We start from the raw sequence: 23539 nt of genomic DNA, 5'->3' as shown, positions 1-23539 counted from the left end.
GGACCTCTACTATATCTCTGGAAATTGTCCTCATTTTCTGTCAATTTGGTCCAGCTTTATCATACTTCATATTACTGCCATTTGCTTCAAGAGGAATACATTGGTTTAACATGCGAATTGAGCCATGGGAGTAAGCATAAATTCATGGAGATAACGTTTTTCCACTGCAAAATGGTGTTCGCGGAACAGTTACAAATGCTATATCACATTATGCCATTTTAACAGTTAACAACCTTGTAAATATACTGACCAGTACTGTGAAAGTATGAATTTTGGTTTAGTGGAACATCAGTCTAAACCATATGAGAACATATGATCTAGAGCAGGGATGGCGAACCTTTTCCTACTAGTGTGCCATTTTAACTCTTGTTTATTATTATCATCTGTTGACTGTGCCACTTGTTGTTTTTTATTTACATTACGGGATGTCGACAACCTACACCCCCCACCCTCGAGACTTCCTTTCTAAATTCCCGATCATGTTTCATAATATGTTATTTATTCATTTACTGATTCATTCATGTATTTATTTATTTATTATACATATATCTTGTAAATACATTTGATTGCATGTTCCGTGAGGCTGTACCTCAATTATGGCCGCGGCAGTTTCCCCACTCCTAAGCCTCTCCCATCCCATCGTCGCCACAAGACCTATCTGTGTCGGTGCACTTAAAACAAATTTAAAAAATAATTATTAGATATAAAAATCAAAAGTACTAATATTGCAAATGGACTTCACTACCTCCTTTACCTTCATTTTCTTTCCATGTTGTTGTTTGTACGCTCAACAATTAAACTAATTTCTCCTTCGTCACATTTCCATAAGGAAATCTATAAATAAATAAAAAACAGCCATCCTTGTTTGTAAGGTCACATTCATGATTTCATCAAAACATACTGCATACATGTGGGAGTTATCCAAATTAGCTTCCAACTGCTCCGAAACTACTTCACTCATTTTTATTATTCTATCCTTGACAGCAGTTCAGCTGGGTGGCATTCCTTTAATTCTGTTAATTATTAGTTGTTTGTTACGGAAATTTTCAAATAATGTGTCGAACGTCAATAAGAGGCTTTCTTTCATCAACTCACCATCAGAAATCTGTTTCCCATGCATGTTGTACTAATCAGTGAGACGGATAGAAACAGCCGCACTGATATTATTCCTTGGCTGGAAAGATGATACAAAAGAACTAGTTTGTTTTGTGTAATGTTGGATATTTTGTGAGACAAACTCTCTTCTTTCTTCATTTGAAATGGAACCAACATTTGAATGACCAGTCTCGAAATTGCACTTTACATTAAATGTGGGGGATACAATTGTTTTCGAACACAGGCAAGACATCTTTTTTCCGAATTCCCTTAGCCAGAGTTCTTGAAAAAATACGGTCACCACCTTTGTTAACTTTCTGTTCTTTTCGGCACCGAAAACATGTTTGCGATGTCCGTATACAAAACCACCAGAAAAAGAGACTATCTCACTTGACTTCAGAACCTATCAGTGTAGCAGTTGCCATATTGCACGTCCGAATGGAACCAGTAATGATATTTTCGATATTTATTTCTTACACGTGAAACACTATAAGATATGCATTGTCTGTAGTACAAGACGTATATATAAAATATTACGTTCATGTGGCCTGCCACCAAAATCGTATTTGCGTGTCACCTAGTGACACGCGTGGCATAGGTTCGCCATCCCTGATCTAGAGTATACCAGAAGAGTTTTAAAAATAATCCATATGATTCAGCATCATGGAATAAAGCAAAGATAGTATTGCTGCATAAAAAAGGAATTATTATTCACAATATCCTGGCACACAAGCACGGTGTTAAACAATTTAAGCAGTGCGACGACACGAGCTACACCTACAAAACTAAGGTATACACTGGTAAAGGTACCTTGAATGCTCATAATACACTGGGCATGGCTACTCAAGTTGTAATGCAACTTATGGACCCGTATCTGGACAGTGGTCGCTTTCTCTGCACCGACAATTATTACTCATCAATTGAGTTAGCTGAGGTGCTAATGGATCGTAAGACACATTTTATTGGCACACTTAGGAAAAATCGAAAAGGTTTACCAAAGGATGTTGCAAATGCAAAGCTTAAGAAGGGAGAACTAATTGCAATGGAGAATGGAAATGGATTGACAGCAATGAAATGGAGATATCAGAGGGACGTGCTGATTATATCAACCAAATGTTCTAATAATGTAATTTCTCCCCCTATTGTACAAATTATTTCATTGCCACTTACCAGATTTATGTAAAAGTTTGATTTATTATCAATTATTAATAGCTGCCTCTGTGGATCCGTGGTATAGTGTCGGCCTCCGGATCCCAAGATAGCGGGTTCAAACCCGGCAGAGGTAGTCGGACTTTTGAAGGGCGGAAAAAAGTCCATTCGACACTCATGTCGTACGATGTCGGCATGTAAGATCTCTGGTGATACATTTGGTATTTACCCAACAAAATTAATTAAATCTCAGCCATAGATGCCCAAGAGAGATCCGGTTTACTTTGTCTGCCATCTAGCGGACCTAGAGTAAAACGGAACGTCGAAATTGACGAGCAGACAGACAGATGGCGTCAAATCGAAATGTCTGCACACGGTAGCTGAGGCCATATGATTATTATTATTATTATTATTATTATTATTATTATTATTATTATTAAGCATCTAATTTTACAGCTAGAGAGATAATAGCTTTTCCAATGTCCAGAGTTCTCTATTGGAAGGTTAAAAAAAGGGATGATTTGGCAACATGTGACATGGTTTCCAGGCCCTAATCACAAATTAATTTGCCATTGAACATATTCAATCTTATTTTGTTCAATGGCTTAAGATATTAACTGACCTGTTGCTCTTTTAGCTTCTTCTTCGAGAAGACACGTAAGATCAGGAGGGGTGACAGAACCCAAGTCATCTGTTAGAGAGAGTCCAAGGTCATCTGTATCAGGTGGCGGGCTGCCCTCAAAAGGTTGCTGCTCACTATATACTGGACTGAAAAGCGAAACATCTGCAACGTCAGGTACAACAGCAGCTTGCCAATTCTCCTTTGATTCTTCACTAAGCTTCGAAACCTGTAAATGAACAAGCCATACAATGCTTCAATGGACCTTTTAAAAAAATAATTAAACAAAGGAGCAATGTAATAACAAATGAACTACAGAGTGCATCTGAATATGTACTGGGTGCTTCAGATACATATTCTGCAGTATGGTGGGTGGCTGCACCTAGCAGGTGGGTTGCTGCATCCAGCAGGTGCATGGAAGGAAGAGTACAGTAGGCGCTCGCTAATCGGACATGTCTTAGACCATTAAGTTGTCCGATTAATGGAAGTGTCTGACTATTGGAAGTAATCCAAAATATAATAGTCTGCCATTTAAAAACACACAATTTGATTAGGCTATAGAGTTTAATATAAAGTAGGGTACATTTATTGAAAAAATATACTTTTAAAATTAAGTAAAATAGTAATATGTATTATTTGTATGTACTGTTCTCACGTTTTAATTTTACTGTAAATGAAAATGCCAATTCTCCTTTGATTCTTCACTAAGCTTCGAAACCTGTAAATGAACAAGCCATGCAATGCTTCAATGGACCTTAAAAAAAAAAAAAATTTAAAACAAAGGAGCAATGCAACAACAAATGAACTACAGAGTGCATCTGAATATATACTGGGTGCAGTATGTATGTAGATTGTTTCTTCCCGTTATACATTTTTACAAGTACATCACTCTTCTTTTGTAATGCAGCGAAAGTGCTTGTCGCTGCGGAGTTTCCTTCTCCCCATTTGATACAGATTTCGATGGCAGAGAGTGCATCTTCAGTTTTCACATTTGCCTTCGGTAACATCTCGAATGAGTCTTCAGCTTCTCGGTTTGATGAACCTAGCTCTGCCATAATTTCATCATCAGTTATTGCTTCTTGAAAGTCAATATTTTCGTCACACCAATCTTGAATGTCAACTCGTTGAAGCTCAGTGTCTTGGGGCTGCTTTACTGCTGACTCCATCGGGTCTGCTAATGGCATTAAATCTGCTGGATCAAAAGAATCTTGCCCTTCGTCAGCCAAGTCCAGTGAAGGTCATAACTTCTTCTACGACGATCTTATTGCTGACTGAGGTACAGTATCCCAGGCTGCTGCAACCATGAATACTGTGCCTTTCATGTTGATTGATTTCAAAGTCACAGTAGTGTCATCATTACGGCTAACAGCTTCAAGCAAATATTTTTGGTACCTTTTGTACAACATTTCAATTATGTTTTGGTCCATTGGTTGTAACAGGAGAGTGCAGTTTGGAGGCATGAAAAGAGCCTTAATGCATCCGTTTTTTTTGACATTAACACGTCATTTGGCCCATGTCCCGGGGCATTATCAAGGATGAGTAGCGCGTTTTTAGGTAAATTTCTTTTTTTGAGAAACGAGCGTACTTGAGGTACAAAATCAGTAAGGAACCATTCATGGAAGATTTCTTTTGTCATTCACGCATTATTTTGATAGGCAAATTTAAATTTTTAAATGACAACAGATTTTTAACCTTACCAAGAACCAAAAGTTTCAATTTGTGTGTTCCAGTGGCATTTGAGTAGGGTAAAATGGTTATTCGGTCTTTTGGAACTTTGAAACCAGGAGCACAACCTTCATTTTGATAAACATAACTTTTTTGTGGCAATAATTTCCAAAAAGAATCCACTTTCATCTGCATTGTACACCAGGTCACCTGTAAGACCTAGTTCATCTACATGCTCTAGAAAAAGTTTAATAAACGGTTCTACAGCTGCATCGTCACTAGACAATTTTTCTCTGGTCACGGTCAACAGATGAATACCATACCGCACTTTAAATTTTGCAAACCAACCATCACTTGCTTTTAAACCATCTTTTCCATACATTTTGTTTTTAAAAATTAAAGATTTTTCTTTTAACAATTCAGCATAAACGGGTGTGTGTGTGTGTGTGTGTGTGTGTGTGTGTGTGTGTGTGTGGCGGCGAGCACATCTTAGAAAATTCACCTGCTTTCACAGTTTGCCGTAAAGAAGAACCACCTTTAGCATCTTTTACAAACTTCTCAATGTTCTCTCTATTACTCTTGATCGAGTAGATGGTAGTGCGCGGAATATTATGGGTTCGAGCTATGTTAGCAAACTTCTCTCCCTTGTCCAACTTACTGATTGCTACTGCCTAATAATAACCTATCTGTAGTGGCGCCAAGCAGCAGTAGTAGTAGTAGTAGGGGTGGAGTGCAATGAACTTACTTTTGTCCGATTACCGAGCGGGCACCCATCAAAACCATCCGACTATAGAGCTGACCATTCCCACACAAAAAGCATTCAAAACGTCCGATTACTGGAAATGTTGGACTATTGAACGTCCGATTAGCAAGCACCTACTGTAAAATGAAAATCGCAATCATCATCATCATCATCATTGGTTCCTTCCGCACGTAGGGCAGCAAGCTTCTGCGAATGAGTCCTGTTTGAAACAGCGTTCTTGATATCCTACCTGCTGTTAACTGTTCATAGGTCTTCTTTGATGTTTTGAAGCCATGTTCCGAGTGGTCTGCCTGGCTTTCCTCCTGTGGCTCTTATTGCATAGCATTCTTCACGTATTAGCTGTGAGGTAAGCAAAGAATATGGCCAGCTAGACATATTCAACATTCCTCCACAATATCTTGTAATTTTCTGCAGTCACTTTGCCACCTAATTTCCTCGCTGGTGACTTGGTTGTGCAAGTGACACCTGAAAGTTTGCGTAAACAACATGTAAGCAGAATACTTTGAACTTCCATGCTCTCTGCACCATAATTTCCCATGTTTCACAGCCATAGATCGTTGTTGGTATGACAAGTGTTTAATAAAGTTCGAGTTTCGTATCTTTATTGACCAGTGAAATAGACCGAGTGAGTGGCCAGCGCAGAAAGTACTGAGGCTTTGCCAGTTCTGTGGCGGGCATCTACATCTACACTGCCATCTTGTGATAATATACTACTGAGGTAAGGGTATTGTTTCACTTACTCCATTGGCTGCTGCCTAACGATGATCAGTGTGATAAGGATATTGTTTCACTTGTTCGACTGGCTGCTCTCCAATGGTAATCAGTGCGATAGTAGTATGATAAATAATCAATAGGGTTTTTGTTTTATCAACACTAGTAAGTCCAACTTTTCCAGCTTCATTGTCTAAGCTGTTCAGTAATGTCTTGTACTGAGATCCTGATTTCTGCCAGCAATGCAATATCGTAGGTGAAATCACGGTCAGCGAGCTGCATGGGGTCATTCCACAAGATTCCGGTGCATAATCCTTTCTGCGCCTTCTGCATAACAAAATTGATGGTGAGAAGAAACGGGAAGGGCAATAAAATACAGCTCTGCCCGACTACTCTATCAATGATGAAGAAGTTCGTTGTCCCACTATCAGCCCTCACACAACTGCTGCCGTTCAGATACAGGCTTTTTAAAGACATTGATAAATCTATCTGGGATACCATATCTTCTTATGATGTTCCACGAGTCCCGATGTGAGCTATGAAAATTGAGAGTAACTGGTTCTTGGAACTCAATATACTGCTTGATAATGTTACAGAACACGGAGATATGTTTGGGACATGAGCAGCCAGTCACGACGGAACCCAGCCTGTTCCTCTCATAGCAGTTCATTACCTTCTTTTTCCAAACTCCTGAGTACAAAGGTTGAGAACACTTTACCAGGTACCGAAAGGTCGATTCCTCACAAGTTATTGCAGTCAATGAGACTGCCTTTCTTGGGGATCTTTACATTAACACCTTTCTACCAAAATCATCATGTACTAGTTCTTCTTCTTCTTCTTCTTCTTTTTTTTACCAATCTCGTTAGCTGTACTACCAAATCCTTTCCATCAGCCTTCAATAATTCGACCCGGATCTTGTCTGTGCTGGTAGCTTTATCGTTCTTCAGAGTTTAAATTACATGCATGATTTCATCAGTTTCAATCATTCCCAATTCAATGTTCAATGGAGCAGTGGTATCAGCAGTGTTGAAATTGTGGGTCACATCTGGGGGCTGGTTGGTTTTAAGTCTCTTTGAAATGCTGCACCCATTTCGCCTCCTGTTCTTCTTCGGGAAGGAGGATTTTGCCATCTTTGTCCTTAATGGAAACATGGGAGTTGCTGGTTTGATTGGTTAATTCATGATGCAGCATCTTGGTGTAATTCTGATCAATTGCCTCTTGAGCCTCGGCGCCTTCGTGCTCCCCATCAGTCCAGCAGCTGCTCTGGACCTCAAGGTCAAAGCCTTGCTATTCTGATGGCAAAGGGACGTACTGATTGGCGTTGTTGTACCTTCTTTAGCCTGAGGCGAAACATAGTCATGACTAGATAGTGTTCTGAGTGCACGTCTGCTCCTTGGTAGGTATGCATGCCTAGCAATACAGAACGCCAACACTTACTTGCACATATATAATCAATAATTTCATTACTCGTTGAACCGTCTGCTGAGCACCATATTGTCTTGTGAACGCACTTATAACAAACCAGGAATTTTTTAATGTTTCATTGCAATAATGTAAAAAGAAACCAGTCCTGGTGGTAGTGATTTTTGTTTTAAGATTGGAAGTTCAACTAGGCAATCATCCTCTCAGAACAAATCAAGTAAAACAAAAATTAAAATAAAATACATTTATTTTTTCAACGAGCAAATCTGAAAATGAAGTAAAAAATAAAGGTTATTTTAGCAATCCGAAATGATTTACAAACACCTACAGCTAACTAGCAGAAGAATCAATATAACCCACTGTGTGAAGAAGAAGCTAAGTTACAAATGAAAAAACTAACTTGCTGATAAGCGAATTGCTATCTTTTGTGAGGAAACAATAAATATAAGCTTCTGTAGTTTCTTAGAAGCAGCAAACACAAGTGGAACACTTCAGACAGTTTTACAGACTTTAAATGACTTCAGTGTTGATTTCAATGACGTCATAACCTTTCGCACTGACATATGCCACTGACGTGTAAACTATTTGAAATTAGTAATTTGGACCCTTTCTAAGGTTTCACCTGACGTGCACCAAGTTCAATTTGTTAGGAGTGTAACCGCTACTACAGTGGTTACACAAAACAAAGCACTAAACACAATAAACGGGGGGAGGGGAAGTAAGAGCAACTACACAATACCAGAAACCACTACACGCTCAGCGAAACATCAGCTGAAACTACGCGGATCTCCGCTGATAACAACGTTAGTAAATATCAGTAGGGCCAACTAGATGACCATAAACTAGGAAGGTGGGAAGAGGCTGGGAACCTACCAAAGGCATGAATATGGCTTAGGTCGCAGATTCAGAAACAATCAACCGTGATCCTTAATTTTCAAAATATTATTTACAAATGGATTTTACAAATACATTCCGAACAAATTCCGCCATGCGGAAGGTACCGACACACAACTCACGAATTAAATGTTCTGTGATACACACAACTTAGAAGTTCTTTGGTAATAGCTTCCTACAAGTTCAAAGATTCAAACAAACTATACATCTAGTTACCAATCTAGTTGTGCAATGCAAATTAGTAAGTGAGAAGAAACACCATTACGGTATTACCATCTACAGTGAAGTTAAATGTACCTTTCGAAACTCTGACATACATCAAGTGACACTGAACTACTGGAGACAAAACCCCAAGGTAAATATATTAAACTACACTTTACATATTTATCGAAACAAGGAACAGGGAATGCCTCGAAAACAAACAGGGAAGCCCAGCTGAAAAGCTAAGGCATCTGAAATAATTGAGTGGCGAATCTAGGCGAGGTTAGGGCACACTCCTCTACGAAAAAGCAAACGAACATTACACAAAATTTATGGTGGAACCGAAATGCAGAGTGCTTACTCGAAGGTGGCCCATCTCAGTAGCGAGGCGTCGCAGACGACGTAAAACTTCGGACAGGCCAAGACAGACTAGTCAGACCCCGAAATACTACCTCGCTCTCTTTATGAAGGTAAACTCTGGCCTTGGAGTAGCCAATCAGAATGCACGAGTCCGCTTATCGCCACCCAGATTCACCTATCAGAATTCCTACTCCAGTCGCGAACTTTAAAGAAGTTTCTCGAATACACACGCTCGTGAACCTTCCATTTCCAGAACAGTCAGAAAATATATTCTAGAAGACATATTCAACAAAACCAACACACCCTGTTCAAAAATTCATGTAACCTTTCTGGATACTTCCAGTAAGTACAGAACTGAAATCTACTATTTACAAATACCATATGTTATGAAATATTACACTGTACAGGTTAGGTCGTTACAAATAAAACATATTACCACACTTCAGATCATACAGTAAGTACTACGGAAGGTTTACAAATAAAGTCTTCAATAAACACTTTCCACTTTCAATACCTTTTTTACACCTGTGACAAGGAGAAAAAAGGAGCAAAGCTTAAAGAAACTAAACATTGTCGTCTCCAGCTTTAGAAATGTGTTCTGCAATGTACGAAAGTTAAAAATCGAATATAAACAATATTTAGCTAACAACCATTCAAATTTGAAGATAAAACTCTCCCGATTGCCTGTACTGACAAGCTGGTCTAGCTGGTTTAATTTTTTTAAATGCAATTGTTGATTTCTTTTCTTAAAAAATTATCCGGTTCCAAAAATGCAAAGATATAAGCAATATTAGTTTCTGATAATTGCAGGTTAATATAAGATCCAATCTTGGAATTTCCATCTAAAAAACATTGACACACCTTGTTCTTTTTAATTCGCATCAGCCCACTTTGAATCAAATGTGAAATACTAGAGAAGGATCACTTTGGAAATAGAGTGATTGAATTTGTGGGAAGTATGGCACTCAGTGCAAGAAATAACTGGAAAACACTCTAAAAGCTTGCTGTGGTATGACCTTATCTAAGTTTGATTCCATAATGATAGAAGACACTGATGATTAGAGACGGGAGTTACATATTATAACATGATACTGTATCCTATTCCATCAGTGTAAGCTGTTCCAGAAATTTTATGTTCCACGGGAGACCCTAATACAAGAGTATTTATCGTAACATGATACTGTATCCTATTCCATCAATGTAGGCTGTTCCAGAAATATTATGTTCCACCAGAGACCCTAATACAAAAGTAACTGTCTGAGCGAAACCAGGGGGGGGTTTGGAGTTTCTGATTGGCTAACGGATATTAAGAAGCATAGCAGTTCGCTTTAAGGGCGCACTCCTGCACAGGCGTGAGCGAATATTTTGTAACAGTTTAGAGGCAGTACTGATATTCCTACCCTGTTACTTGCTGATCGGTTACACATATTCTTAGTTATTCGCAGTGCTTTCTATTAGGCTTACAGGTGGTGGTACATACAGAAGGGTAGTTCCTCGAAACTGTTAAGCATGGTCTTCCCACTTCGCATCTCGTGTTTCATGCCGTATTATGGACAGAGAGCTAAAGACCCGATACAATAGATGTGGACAAAAACTCAATTACAGGGAAACGGTTTCTTAAGAACACGTTGTAATAAGGTACCACATAATAATAATAATAATAATAATAATAATAATAATAATAATAATAATAATAATAATACCGGGGGGTACACCCCAATGCCGCACATTCTAATTCAGCGCCTAAAGAACTCCTCTATTGGCAAAACAGTGAAACTGAAAATATACCTGCTTAGAGCTTTACTCAGAAGATGTCACCATTAAAATCTGATGTAATTTTGTTATTGTGAAGTTTCCTGAACTGTGTGAATTTCTACTTGTTTTGTTTACCATTCATCGACAAGTTTGGACATTCTCTCATAGATGACACTACCAAAAAGATATGATCATGCACCCCGGTGCTAGGTACAAGAATTTATAATTCAAAGAAGTTTATACTCATATAAGTTTTTATAATTGATTGATGTTCATTTATTTTTGGGTTGGCAATATTTCCTTTTTATTTCCGCCAGTTTTGAATCTAGCCAATCCATAATTTCTGTAATTAATTTTCTACCAATCACAGTCTTCTTCTTCTTCTTCTTCTTCTATTTTGAGTGTAACTTTTAAACTGACCAATAAACATGAGAGGGTGTGGCTAGTTTAATCTTGAATGGTCTCGAACTTTCCCCGAAGGTTTATAAACTGCGGATTTTCACGTCTCTTGGCCAACTGATCGTCATCTTACTGAGTGTGTGTGTCGAAGCAGGCGGCCTCTTTCATCAGGCAGCAGTACATCGACACGGTAAGGGCCACATAACATCTATATTTCTTGCTAGTTCCGCAGTTTAACCGAGGGAAAGGTTCGAAACCGTTAACCATGTAACCTTCATTTCTAAAAATGTAACTGTCTGCCGGCTTATGTAATAACTCCATAAAATCTTTAACTGTAAATCGAGGATAGAGGGTGATGTACCCTCTCGAGATCCCCTTCATCTTGGTTTGAGGTGACTACGTTTTGTAACTGGTTTTCTTCCTTTGCGTAATGTTTTAATTTATTCTTATACGAGCCACCTCCATAGTTTGGGAATAGCCCCTGTTTCATCGGCTTGTGCACTTTAGGTTTGAAGTGTTCATATCCAGGAGTGCAAGTTTTTGCCTCCATTTATTTTTGTGTTCGGGCCATTTATTTAGCCGTTATTCTTGTTCCATGAAGGCCCAGTAGGTTGGGTATTAAATACCCCTGTATAATCCAGAAATTGTAAGTTGATGTCGCCTTGAATAGGCTTGGAAAACAGAGGCTGTTAGCTCTTTTTCAAAGTTTTGGTAAGATGAATGAATGCCTTTTGAAGGCTAGATGTTGTAATTTTGAGAGCAAGTGCCCTTTGAATTAGTGCTCTTTGTGCTCTTTTGTAAATTTAGCTAGAAGCTCAGGATATGTAAAGCTAGGGGCTTAAAACCCAAAGAGTTAAGATTCTGAATCTTGGATTTTCCCCCATCTGTTTAATGATTGCTACGTGTACCTGTTAAATTGTTAAATTTTGTGTTTGAAAGTATAACCTTCAGTTTAGGTTTTAAATTCAATTCTTGACATTGTAGTTAGACCCATTCACCCCGGCACCTTCTTTCACCTCTGCGTTCAACAAAATCCCCGTAATAATAATAATAATAATAATAATAATAATAATAATAATAATAATAATAATAATAATTTTCAAAATTCAACTGATTAATGTAGTTCTCAGTAACATACATGGTACTCAAGTGTCAGGTCCAGAAAATCCATTGAAAGTGCCATCACATGTATCTGTCCCTCCCGAAACTTCGTCATCGACTGCAACCAGCCAGGCAGTGCAGCAACAGCTGTTATCATAATTTTTACCTGTACAAAGGAAAGGAAACGATATAGAGAAAAAGGTGCTGGAAAAACCACTTACACAGTTATTTACCGCATATTCCCAACCTTGATCCTACGACGGAAGATGAAGATTTTGGAGACTTTTATACTGGATTACCAGAGCGAGTTGGCTACACAGTTCGCGTCACATAGCTGTTAGCTTGTATTCGGGAGATGGTGGGTTCTAACCCCACTGTTAGCAGCCCTAAAGATGGTTTTCGGTGGTTTCCCACGTACACACAAACAAATGCTGGGAATGTTCCTCAGTTGAGGCCACAGTTGCTTCTCTCCTAGTCCTGTCCTATCCCATCATCACTATAAAATCAGTCTACGTCAGTATGACGTAAAAAGACAAAAAAGAAGTTCTGGATTAAACTCTGCTTACGTCTTGTTTGGTTTTGGTCTTTCCTAGCATTCTTTCTTTTTGACTGTAATGGGAGTGATCGCAACTGAGACAAATTTTGCTGTGATTGCAAATGGGACACAACCGGCCAGCCTGACGGTCTGTTCCATTTCTTATTCCGGCAGCATCCGAAGTGTATACGACACTCGTTCATCAACACACTTAATAATGTCTGGCCCGAGTGTCTGTTTCAGTACAGATCATCTAGGAATAAACAGAAATACCTAGCAATCATGACGATTCTTACAAATGAAGGTTTCATGGTATTCGTTTTTGGAGTGTATGTGTATTACTATTTAAGTACTTACTAAGGTGCGGTTAGGGGCTGCAAGAGGCAGCAGGTATAGTGGATGTTCCTCCCAAAAGTTGACCTGCAACTTGTATTATGTTACTTTTATATCCTAATACTCCAACCAAATACTACACTCTTAACAGATACACAGGAACATGATATTGGAAAGTAACCGTTTTTCCCATCCCTACTGATGATATGATAGTAATTCATGCTTTACAACAGGGTTTCCCAAACTTTTTGTTTCTGAGGCCTACTGAGCATATCATATGCATGTCCAAGAGCCCCTTAGCCACAGCACATAATACTGGTACTGCAATCACTAAACAAAAACAACACCAAAAAAGAAATTTGTAATGATAGCATGTTAGAATTTATTCATATTCTTTGGAAGTTTAATTTAACTTCATTTACATCAATATACTTTATACACGCATAGAAATTATAAAACACCGCCTCCGTGGTGTAGTACCAAAAAAGAAATTTGTAATGATAGCATGTTAGAATTTATTCGTATTCTTTGGAAGGTTAATTTAACTTCATTTACATCAATATACTTTATACACGCATAGAAATTATAAAACACCGCCTCCGTGGTGTAGTGGTTAGTGTAATTAGCTGACTCCCCCCAGGTTCGATTCCCGGCTCTGTGACAAAATTTGAGAAGTCGTATGAGGGCTGGAACGGGGTCCACTGGTCAACTGAGTAGAGGGGGGTTCGATTACCTCCTCAGCTATCCTCGAAGTGGTTTTCCTTGTTTTCCCCACTTCTCCTCCAGGCAAATGCTGGGATGGTACCTAACTTAAGGCCATGGCCACTTCCTTCCCTGTTCCTTGTCTATCTTTTCCAATCTTCCCACCCCCCACAAGGCCTCTGTTCAGCATAGCAGGTGAGGCCGCCGGAGCGAGGTACTGGTCCTCCTCGCTAGTTGTATCCCCTGACACAATGTTTGACGCTCCAGGACACTGCCCTTGAGGTGGTAGAGGTTGGATCACTCGCTGAGTCCAAAGGAAAAGTCAACCCTTGACGGTAAAAAGATTAAGAAGAAGAAATAATTATAAAACAATGTGACTCTTGCCTAATAATTACAACAGTCTGGATGTGGAAACTTACTTGAAAAAATGAACTTGTTGCACTTGTTCAATCAATAGGATGAATGGTGCTGTTTTCCAAAGACAAAGTATTTCACACGTGTAGTCACTGGAATTGAAGATCAGCCTCTACATTAGCTCCGTTTCTGTACTTCGTTTTGATTTGTGTGAGAGCAGAAAAGATACACTTGCAAGGTTACTCAACAAGAAAGGCATTAAATACAGTACTTCCTTTCTAGAAATTGTAGGGCATCGAGGATGTCATAGGCACAAAAGTCGATCTAAGACGTGGAGTTGTCATACATATAGTAATTGCCACGTAAGGAAATACCCCAGGAAGTAAATATCGCCACCCGATGCTCTTCTTTTCTCTTTTTTGTAATGGCTGATCACTGCTGCCAACCTGCCTGGTTACATATTAAAATCATCAGACATAACCATAACAAACTAACCTCAATGTAAACACCGATAATGAATGTTTCCCTACCCTAGTAAATGATAAAAGATAAGATGAAATAAATCAAGATAATTATGAATATCTCCTCAATGAGGAATTAAGGAAATAAACACACTTTCTCACTTAAATTATCTGTCTTTATTTTGATATACAGTAGGCGTACTATAACCATATTCTTGAAAAGAGGGGCGTGTTAAACGATGCAATTTATTTAATAAGTCTTTGCAGTGTGATTTTCTAAAGTTCCAGACATCCAATGACTTCCCTTTCTTTTGCGCGAATATTTCCTTCTCTCTTCAATACCGGTAACCAGTAAGGAGAGAGATTATTGGGCATATTTTCAGCCTGCAGGCTGGTTATATCTTCAAGCTTATCAGGAAACATATAGGAATACTAATGTGCCAAGCTCCGTGAACGGAATTTAGGTCAGCTTTCAAGTTCACTGCGAATTTGAAAATAATAATGTTATAAGTTCTACTGCCAAAATTTCGTCCCGCAAGAGTTATTTCATGTACCGGTAGATCTAGACATGAGACTGACGTATTTGAGCACTTTCATCATTTCACACAAACTATGTTATTAAATGCATTATCCGAACATGCCACAATCCTACTTACCTGATATTAGCCAAATAGATTTACAATCCCACAGAAAAAGAAAATATGCTTTAAATATTCTCGCAAATGTATCACTAGTGACTTTAACGGCGATGAGGTGGCAACACGCACTTCACGCTAGAGCAGTGATTGAACGTTGCCAACGTGCCAGATTAACGGTAAATGTAAGACGTCGTATTTGCAAGTAGGGTCTCTAAACTGTATGGTTACCGACACTGAAAAAGACCCAACAGCAAGAAAAGTAACCATAAATCAATATCTTAATATTACAGGGGAGAAAGTGTAAGGTTGCACCCTTAGGGTACGTCCTTACACGGAGAGGACTATACATGGAACTTCCTGGAGCTAAACATGCCACTCCACCTGATTCTCCACCCATATAGTACTTCAATTTAGTTTCCACTTTCTCTCAGCAAAGATACTTCGGTTAGTTGATCTTCCTGAAGAGAGGGCAATCAGTTTCAAAGAAGGGATTTCTGATCCATGAGACTTTCTCACCCACAGGCGGACAATATAGTTTGAGTGTGGATACCAGCAATTCCAAGTGTCACAATTACACCACTTACACTGGCTTGTAGTATTCCTTTTCCACTGCTAACTTGTACTATCTATCAGCCAAGTTAACAGTTACAATACTGTCTTAACAGTGAAGATATCATTTCTAAATTTATTATAATGATCTATGAATGGTGTGTGTCCCTCGGGGGAGCCTGAAACCCCTAGAGGGCGCGTCCCCAGGTGGCGGATAGGGGGCTCACAGAAATGTGGGCTGGTTCAAATACCACGGAAAGGAACCCGCGGACCAACAGGCAGCCCAATTTCTGGGGGTTGATAATACTGGGACACCCTCTCTCCACGGGTCATAAATATGGAGGGCCCAACCCAGGGTTATGGGTGAAGACCTCAATGGCGTCTGCAGCAGAGAAGGTGGACTTCGGTATGGCGGAGAGGGCAGAAGGGGCAACCCTGTACTCAGGGGATTAAAACGAGTACAATATAAATCCAGAAGAAGGTCAACAGCTTCAACGGCGGATGAGGAATATAATTCCCAACGGCGAAGAAGGTGGAAGAACTATTTTTGAAACACACGCAGTGTCTGCTCTCCAGGTTAGGGGCGGCTGCAAAAGGCGTCTGTTCTCCAGGTTAGGGGTGGCCTAAAATCAACTCTGGGGCTAACAACTTCAGTTTTAACACTGAGGTATGGGCTGTACTCATCCTCTCAATTATTTTCAACTTAAGGCATGATGGAAACACTTTCGGTAAAGATTACTCCAGGGGGCAGCCGGAAACGGAAATCCCCCATCGCCATGAACGATGCAATCAGGCCGTCGGATTCTGGAGAGCCTGAAACATCATGTGGGGAAGAGTCGGAGCTTCCCAGAACCTCATCACAGAAGGTACGACCCAAGCAAAGACACCTGCTTGGAACGTTGAATATCAATACCCTCCTAAAAACGGGAAAACTGAAGCAGCTAATCAAAGTTATGGAAGAACGGAACATTTGCATAATGGCATTACAAGAAACCAGATACCTTGATGAAAACCCAATGGATTCAGAAAGTTACAGAATCTACAAAGGAAAACCTGCTATAAAGAACAACTCAAACGTAACGATTCTTGGAACAGCCTTTGTAGTCAAAAAGAACATAATTGAATCCGTAATTGATTTCGCTTCACTATCAGAGAGGATCTCACTCCTCTCTTTCAAGTCGGGAAATAAGGTGTATATGATTATCAATGCGCACGCACCAATAAATGAAGATAATAAGAAAAACCCAGAAAAGGTGGAAGATTTCTGGGAAATGCTCGAAGAAGCAACTTCAAAAACCCCTCCACATCACACAAAGATCTTGCTTGGTGACTTCAATGCTCAGGTGGGCAGGGAAAAAAAGTGCAGAAAAATTGTAGGAGACTACCCGGCACATAAACGAACAAATAGGAATGGTGAAAGACTCATTGCCTTCTGTACACAATTCAGCCTCAAATTAATGTCCACATACGTCAAAGCACTCCCAAAGAAGAAGAAAACATGGGTTTCCCCTAATGCAATGCTGGAGAAATTTCAGATAGACCAAGTGGCAATAACAGCCAGAAATCGAAAAGAAATTCTTAATGTAAAAGTAAGAAAAAGTGCCAACATTGATTCAGACCATTACCTCTCGGAAATCAAAACAAGATTCCTACCGAACAGAACCAAGCCAAAAGCTAACAAGAAACCCAGAATCAATACAGAAATACTAAAGCAGAACAAAGAAAAATACATCAAGAATCTGTCAAACCTGGGCATGAATGACTGGGAAGAAATGAAAGTATCCTTGATCAAAGCATCTGAAGGTTTGGGGAACCCTCCACGAAAACGTAAGCACAGGTGGTGGACTGAAAAATGTGATGAAGCACTTGAAAAAAGATTAAAATCCTGGAAGAGGTGGAATTCCAACAAGACAGAGGAAAAGTGGGAAGAGTTCAGGAATCAAAGGAAGGAATCAGCCAAAATCATACGAGGTGAAAAGAGAAAATGACAGAGATAGGGTGGAAAAGGCAGAAGAATTTAGAAAGAACAACACCAGAAATTTTTACAGAATATTCAAAGAGGAACTACAAGGTTATCAACCACCAAGTCTCTGCTTCCAGCGAACAGACGGCAGCATTGCTACCAATAACAAAGAAAACTGCCAACTCCTAGCAGACTATTTCAAAGAGCTGCTAAACTGTGAAGAACCTCTGGACAGACTAGAGACCCAGCAACCAATCCATGAGAACCCAGATTCTAAACCTCCAAATCTAGACGAAATCAAACAGGTAATCTAAGAGCTTAAGGATAACAAAGCGCCAGGTGAAGATGGCGTAGTGGCAGGAATGTGGAAAATTGGAGGAGAAATCACAGCGGAAGCAATTCATCGCTGTATAGAAGATATATGGAAAACTGGGAAGATCCCTGCAGACTGGAAATGTGCGCTTATACATCTGCTTCACAAGAAAGGTAACCGAACAGACCCGAACAACTACAGAGGGATCTCTATACTGTCAATTGCTTATAAGATATTCTCTAAAGTTCTACTAAACAGAGTTCAGGAACAGACTGACCACCTCATTGGAGAATACCAAGCTGGTTTCCGAAAAGGAAGGTCGTGCGCAGAACAAATTTTCAACCTCAAAAGTATACTGCGAACAAGAGCAATAAGGAGCCAGAACACCGTAGCCATCTTTATAGATTTCACAAAAGCATATGACTCAATAGACAGACAAACCTTATTTAAAGTCCTAGAGGAGTTTGGAATTGACAAGAAAACTAGAGAACTCATTAAAAAAACCCTGACGGATACCATCTCGAAAGTCAAGTTCCTCGGAGATATATATGACCCGTTCGAAATCAAGACAGGGGTCAGACAAGGAGATGGACTGTCCCCGATCCTCTTCAACCTAGTTTTGGAGAAAATAATGAAAACTTGGGAAGAAGCTCTGAAATCGGAAGGGATAAGAGGAATACACCTTGGAAGAGAAGGCCAGAACTTGGAAATTAAATGTCTAGCTTTTGCCGATGACCTCGCCGTCTTAGCTAAAAATCGAGAAGACACTATAAAGATGATAGAGAAACTGCACAAAATCGCTGGAAAAGCAGGTCTTAAAGTTTTTTACGGAAAGAGTATAGGCACCGAAATGAGAAGTACATGGAGATAAAGTATGGGAAGATTAAAAGGGCAGAGAAGTTCAGATACCTGGGAGAATGGATCCAACCCAATGGGCTAGACAAAGAGGCTATCAAAGGAAGAATCAGAAAATTAGAATTGGCCTACAAACTAACCCAGAGTATGTACAACAAACGGGCAATATCCTACATGGCCAAAATCCGACACTATCATTCAATAATCAAACCAGAAGGATTGTATGCCTCTGAGTGTCTTATTTTGAATAAAAAATGGGAGCTACAAGAACTGGAAAAGAAAGAAAGGAAGATCCTAAGGAAGATTCTGGAACCCCAGAAAAATACTGATGGAAACTGGAAAAAAAAGGAAAAACAAGGATCTTTATAAACATACGGAAAAGATCTCAGACACAATGAGGAAGCGAAGGTTGAACTTCTACGGACATCTAGTAAGAATGGATGAAAGCAGACTGACCAAAAAGATCTTTAAGTACATTGTAGGATTAAAGGCCACCACTAAGTGGGTAGAAGAGGTCAAAAGAGATGCAGAAGAAGTTGGAATTACACTAGAGGTGATCAATAAAAGGAAAGAGTTTAGAAACATAATCAACAAAATCAAATTTTTTGAGGACAAACCACCTAAAAAGAAGCCCAACCGGATAATCTCTGAGGAGGAGAGAAAAATACGAAGCGAGAGAATGAAAAGGTTCTGGGAAGAGAAGATAAGAAAGGCCAACAAGCCTTAAGTTCTATGCGGTCCACAGTTGGCCAAATTCGTAAGAAGAAGAAGAAGAAGAATGGTGTACAATAAAATTTCACTCTTTAAGTACTTACAACTTATATTATTATTGTGGACCCCTTGGATTATCATCGTAGCCCCCACATTATTAGTTTGAGCCTTCAAGGTTAGTTACTAAATCAAGCAAGGGTGATTTATACGAGGGCAGATATAATATAAACAGGATTTTAAAAAAAAATTATTGCATCAGGCAAAAGAAATACAAATACAAAGATCACTTTTCTACAGTGTCCTGCCCTCGATGCACATTTTCTCCAACGGACTGGTAAGTTTTTGATGCTGTCCTGATAAAAAAGGAGAGGAACGTATGCAGAGCCAGTTGTGCAAAAACTCTTCTACACTTGGATTATTATCAAACCATTGTCCTCCAGGGTCTTGTTTGAGTGGTCCAAAGAAATGGTAGTTGTAGGGCAATGAATCTGGACTGTACAGAGCGTGTTCCAGGGGTGTCCAGTCAATTTCCAGTCAAGGCAGTATGCAGCCTTGTCATGGAGAAGAACGAGATTTCGGATCGGTTGCCGGATCGCTTGTTGTGACATGCAGCTTCTGTTTCGTCCAAAAAGTGACAGAAATAGGCTGCATTAATTGTCCTTTGTTCGCGAAGAAATCCAGCAGCAAAACGCCCGCGGAGTACCAGAAAGCAGTTGCAAGCAACTTTCTAGCAGATGGGCATGTTTTGTTCTTGACCGGACCTGCTTCGTCTCTTCGCCGCCACTTCATGCTTGCTTGCTTGCTTTGACTCTGGGGTGTAATGATGCATCCAAGTTTCATCACAAGTCACAATACGATGCAAGAAATTCTCTCCTTCCTCCATGTAGCGACACAGGAGTCTCTGACAAACTTCCTGGTGTAAAGTTTTTGTTCCTGGTTGAGGAGATGGGAAACCCACCAGGCAATCAATTTTCTGAAATGGATTTAATCTCGGATGATGGTTTGAACAATTCCGTAACTTATTCCTACCGCTAAAACAATCTGACAAATTTTTATTCTCAGATCTTCACCAATGTCACGAATGGCAACAATGTTGTCTGCAGTGATACTTGTCCACGGTCTCCTTTCATGAGTTCATTTTCCACAGCTTCTCTTCCTGCCATAACTTTTTTGGCCCACTCGAGTGAAAGTGTTTCTTCCCCAAACTGTGCACAGAGCCGTCTCAAAATTTTGGAAGATTTGGTGCCCTCTTTTGCGAGAAATGTGATAATGATGCTGTCATAACAGACATGTGCACGTCTTATTCACTCAGGGTGTACTGAAGCAGCCTAGCTCTCCACCGCCGTTCGCACGCGCATCTCCCTTCTCCACACATCCCCACCAACATTCTGGCAAAGCCCCACCTCAGAATTTTTACTAACAGCAGGGGTACATTCAAAATCCTGTTTATATTTGATATAAAAAGCAAAGCAAAATCTTCTCTGTACAGGCCATGAGGGCCCTTGGAGGGGTGGAAGGTAAAGTCTTCCACTATACGCAACTTCGGCACTTGATGGGGTAGAGTGGTTAGCTCTACGCCCGGCCGCCTTGGCTCCCAGGAATTAACCTGGTACTCATTTTTTGTGTAGGCTGAGTAAACCTCAGGGCCATATGCACCTCCGGAAGTGGGAATCTCATTTCTTAAATTTTACGACTTCCTGACGGGGATTCGAACCCACGTCCTTCCGGGCGAACCGAGCACGCCTTTACCCCCTCGGCCAGGCAGCCCCTTTATATTTGATCTGCCTTCGTATAATGTCATGGTAGAGTTCAACAAACAAAATGCATTCAAAACAAGTTTTAATAATTTTGATTTGTTTGTTGCACAGAAACTTTGCAGCATTGCTGAACCATGAGAAAGAACACATTTGATATCGTAACAGCACTGTTACCTTAGAAAGCAAAAGTTGATTCTTACAACGTTACTATGAAAAGTCTCTTTAATGTCTCTGGTTGCCGGAATCAAATGCTGACACAGAGAGGTTTTACTCTGAATATAGTTTAGTTGTAACAGACAGAAGAACACATAAGAAAAATGAAAATGTCACTAGGAGGTGTACTCAGTATGGTGATCGTTCATTGATATGCCTGATACCAAAATGTGAATAAATGTTGCCCTTTGGTGATTAAGCTTTGAATAAGAGTGTTATCTCAGTCATCATCAATTAGTTATACTTTAGTTGTTACTAAATAGATTCTCCCAAAAACCAGTGCAAAATTAATGAGAAGTTGGAAAAATTATCACCATAAACTCTTGCTGCTGCTAATAAAGTTCATCTTTATGAAAACAATCTACGGGTTGTTCATTAAGAACAAATGTTTACACCAATAAATTTTTATCTGTTCCTTCTGTAGCTATGGAGCCTCCGTGGCTCAGGCTGCAGTGCACCGGCCTCTCACAACTGGGTTCCGTGGTTCAAATCCCGGTCACTACATGTGAGATTTGTGCTCGACAAAGCGGAAGCGGGACAGGTTTTTCTCCGGGTACTCCGGTTTTCCTTGCCATCCTTAATTCCAGGAACACTCTCCAATATCATTTCATTTGTCAGTCATTAATCATTGCCCCAGAGGAGTGCAACAGGCTTTGGCAGTGAGCATAATTTCTATCCTTGCCGCTGGATTGGGGCTTCATTCATTCCATTCTTGAGCCGGTCGAATGACTGGAAAAGGCTGTGGATTTTCATTTTCATCTCCTGTAGCTAAATGAAGGTAGCCTATACAGTGGAACCTCGATCTCGGGAGCTAAATTTTATTTCGAGTTATCATGTATAGCACATAACTAAATCATATATATCTACAGGCATATACTGAATACATTATTTTTAACAGTATTTAAAAATACACAAACTATTTTATGGCATCACTTTAATTATAACCCTTATTATAGTAACTTTTTAGAAGACAGAATACAGTACATACAGTAGTAAAACAAGAAACGTACCTCGGTTAACACCTTTGGAAAAATATGTTAGTCTCTTCTGGTTTTTTTTTTCCTGTTAACCTTTCCTCCCTTCACGTTGAAACTTCTAGTACATACTGTACCGGGCGGTACACCTCTACACCGTTTATTTAAAAGTTGCGCCAGTTGAAACTCCTCTTCTGGAGGAAGGTTGAACTTTATCTACACTATTAATCTACTAATTTCTCAGAAGATGTCACTACCTGGAAATTTCTGAGTTGTGAACTGTGTCATTTTTGATGTGTTTTTGTTTCGCTTGAAGTAAGAAGTGTGAACTTTCTCTTCTAGAGGACACTACTTAAGATCAACAATAGTGCAACCTAGTGCGGAGTCAAAGAACTATTTTTTTGAAGAAATTTTTATTTCAAATGTTTGTTCTTTGCTAAATTTCTTTCTGTTATTGTTTAAGTTGGCTGTATACCCCTCTCTTTCCCCTTGTTTTGCATGTAGCCAATCCCGAATTTCTTAAATTAATTTCTATCCAATCTGGTGTATCTTCCCCCAGCTTGTATCTGTTGCGGGGTCTTATCCAATAAAAACATTGTGGGCGGGTGTTTTTCATTCCCCTAACGCCTAGAAACTTCCGCGAGAGTATATAAACTGCTGATTTTGGGGTCTCCGGGCCACTTCTGTTCCATCTTTCAGTGTATTAAGTACATAGCAGGAGGCGGGAAGCGCCTCTTTCTTCTTCAGCCGTTCAACACCAGGTAATGGCCTATTAATAACTTCTTTTCTTGCTAGGTCGGCAGTTTAACACTCGCGGCGGGTTCGAAGCATTTCCATCATGTAACCTTTTCCTAAAATGTAATTACTCTTTTCATCTTTTTCTTGTAAAGCTACATATTGGGATAGAGAGTGCTAACCCTCTCGAGCTCCCACTCACTTTTGTTTTGAGGTGAACTTATTTTCTTAAACTATTCTTCGTTTATGTAATGTAAAGTGTTCTTCTCTAAGTCACCTCTGTAGTATGGGATTAGCCCTTGCGTTAGCGGC

The 23539-nt window shown here is 39.7% G+C and overlaps 1 protein-coding gene across 5 annotated transcripts in view; it reads right to left on the bottom strand.

The window, feature by feature from the left end:
• LOC136873721 (CTD small phosphatase-like protein 2) overlaps positions 1-23539 on the bottom strand; it is a 276292-nt gene that overhangs the window by 88061 nt on the left and 164692 nt on the right. For 4 of the 5 annotated variants that reach the window (XM_067146864.2, XM_068228014.1, XM_067146866.2 and 1 more), the window contains exons 6-7: positions 12172-12300; positions 2867-3092 (exon numbers count right to left, since the gene is read on the bottom strand). In XM_067146864.2, the coding sequence (XP_067002965.1) occupies positions 2867-3092; positions 12172-12300 (355 nt within the window). The remainder of the gene's footprint in view (positions 1-2866; positions 3093-12171; positions 12301-23539) is intronic. The other variant, XM_067146868.2, reaches the window with a different exon arrangement.

This window comes from Anabrus simplex, chromosome 5 (assembly GCF_040414725.1).
Source record: "Anabrus simplex isolate iqAnaSimp1 chromosome 5, ASM4041472v1, whole genome shotgun sequence".
NCBI classification, from domain to species: Eukaryota; Metazoa; Arthropoda; class Insecta; order Orthoptera; family Tettigoniidae; genus Anabrus; species Anabrus simplex.
The sequence above is the reverse complement of the archived record's forward strand: the minus strand, read 5'-3'. Positions and strand labels throughout refer to the sequence as shown.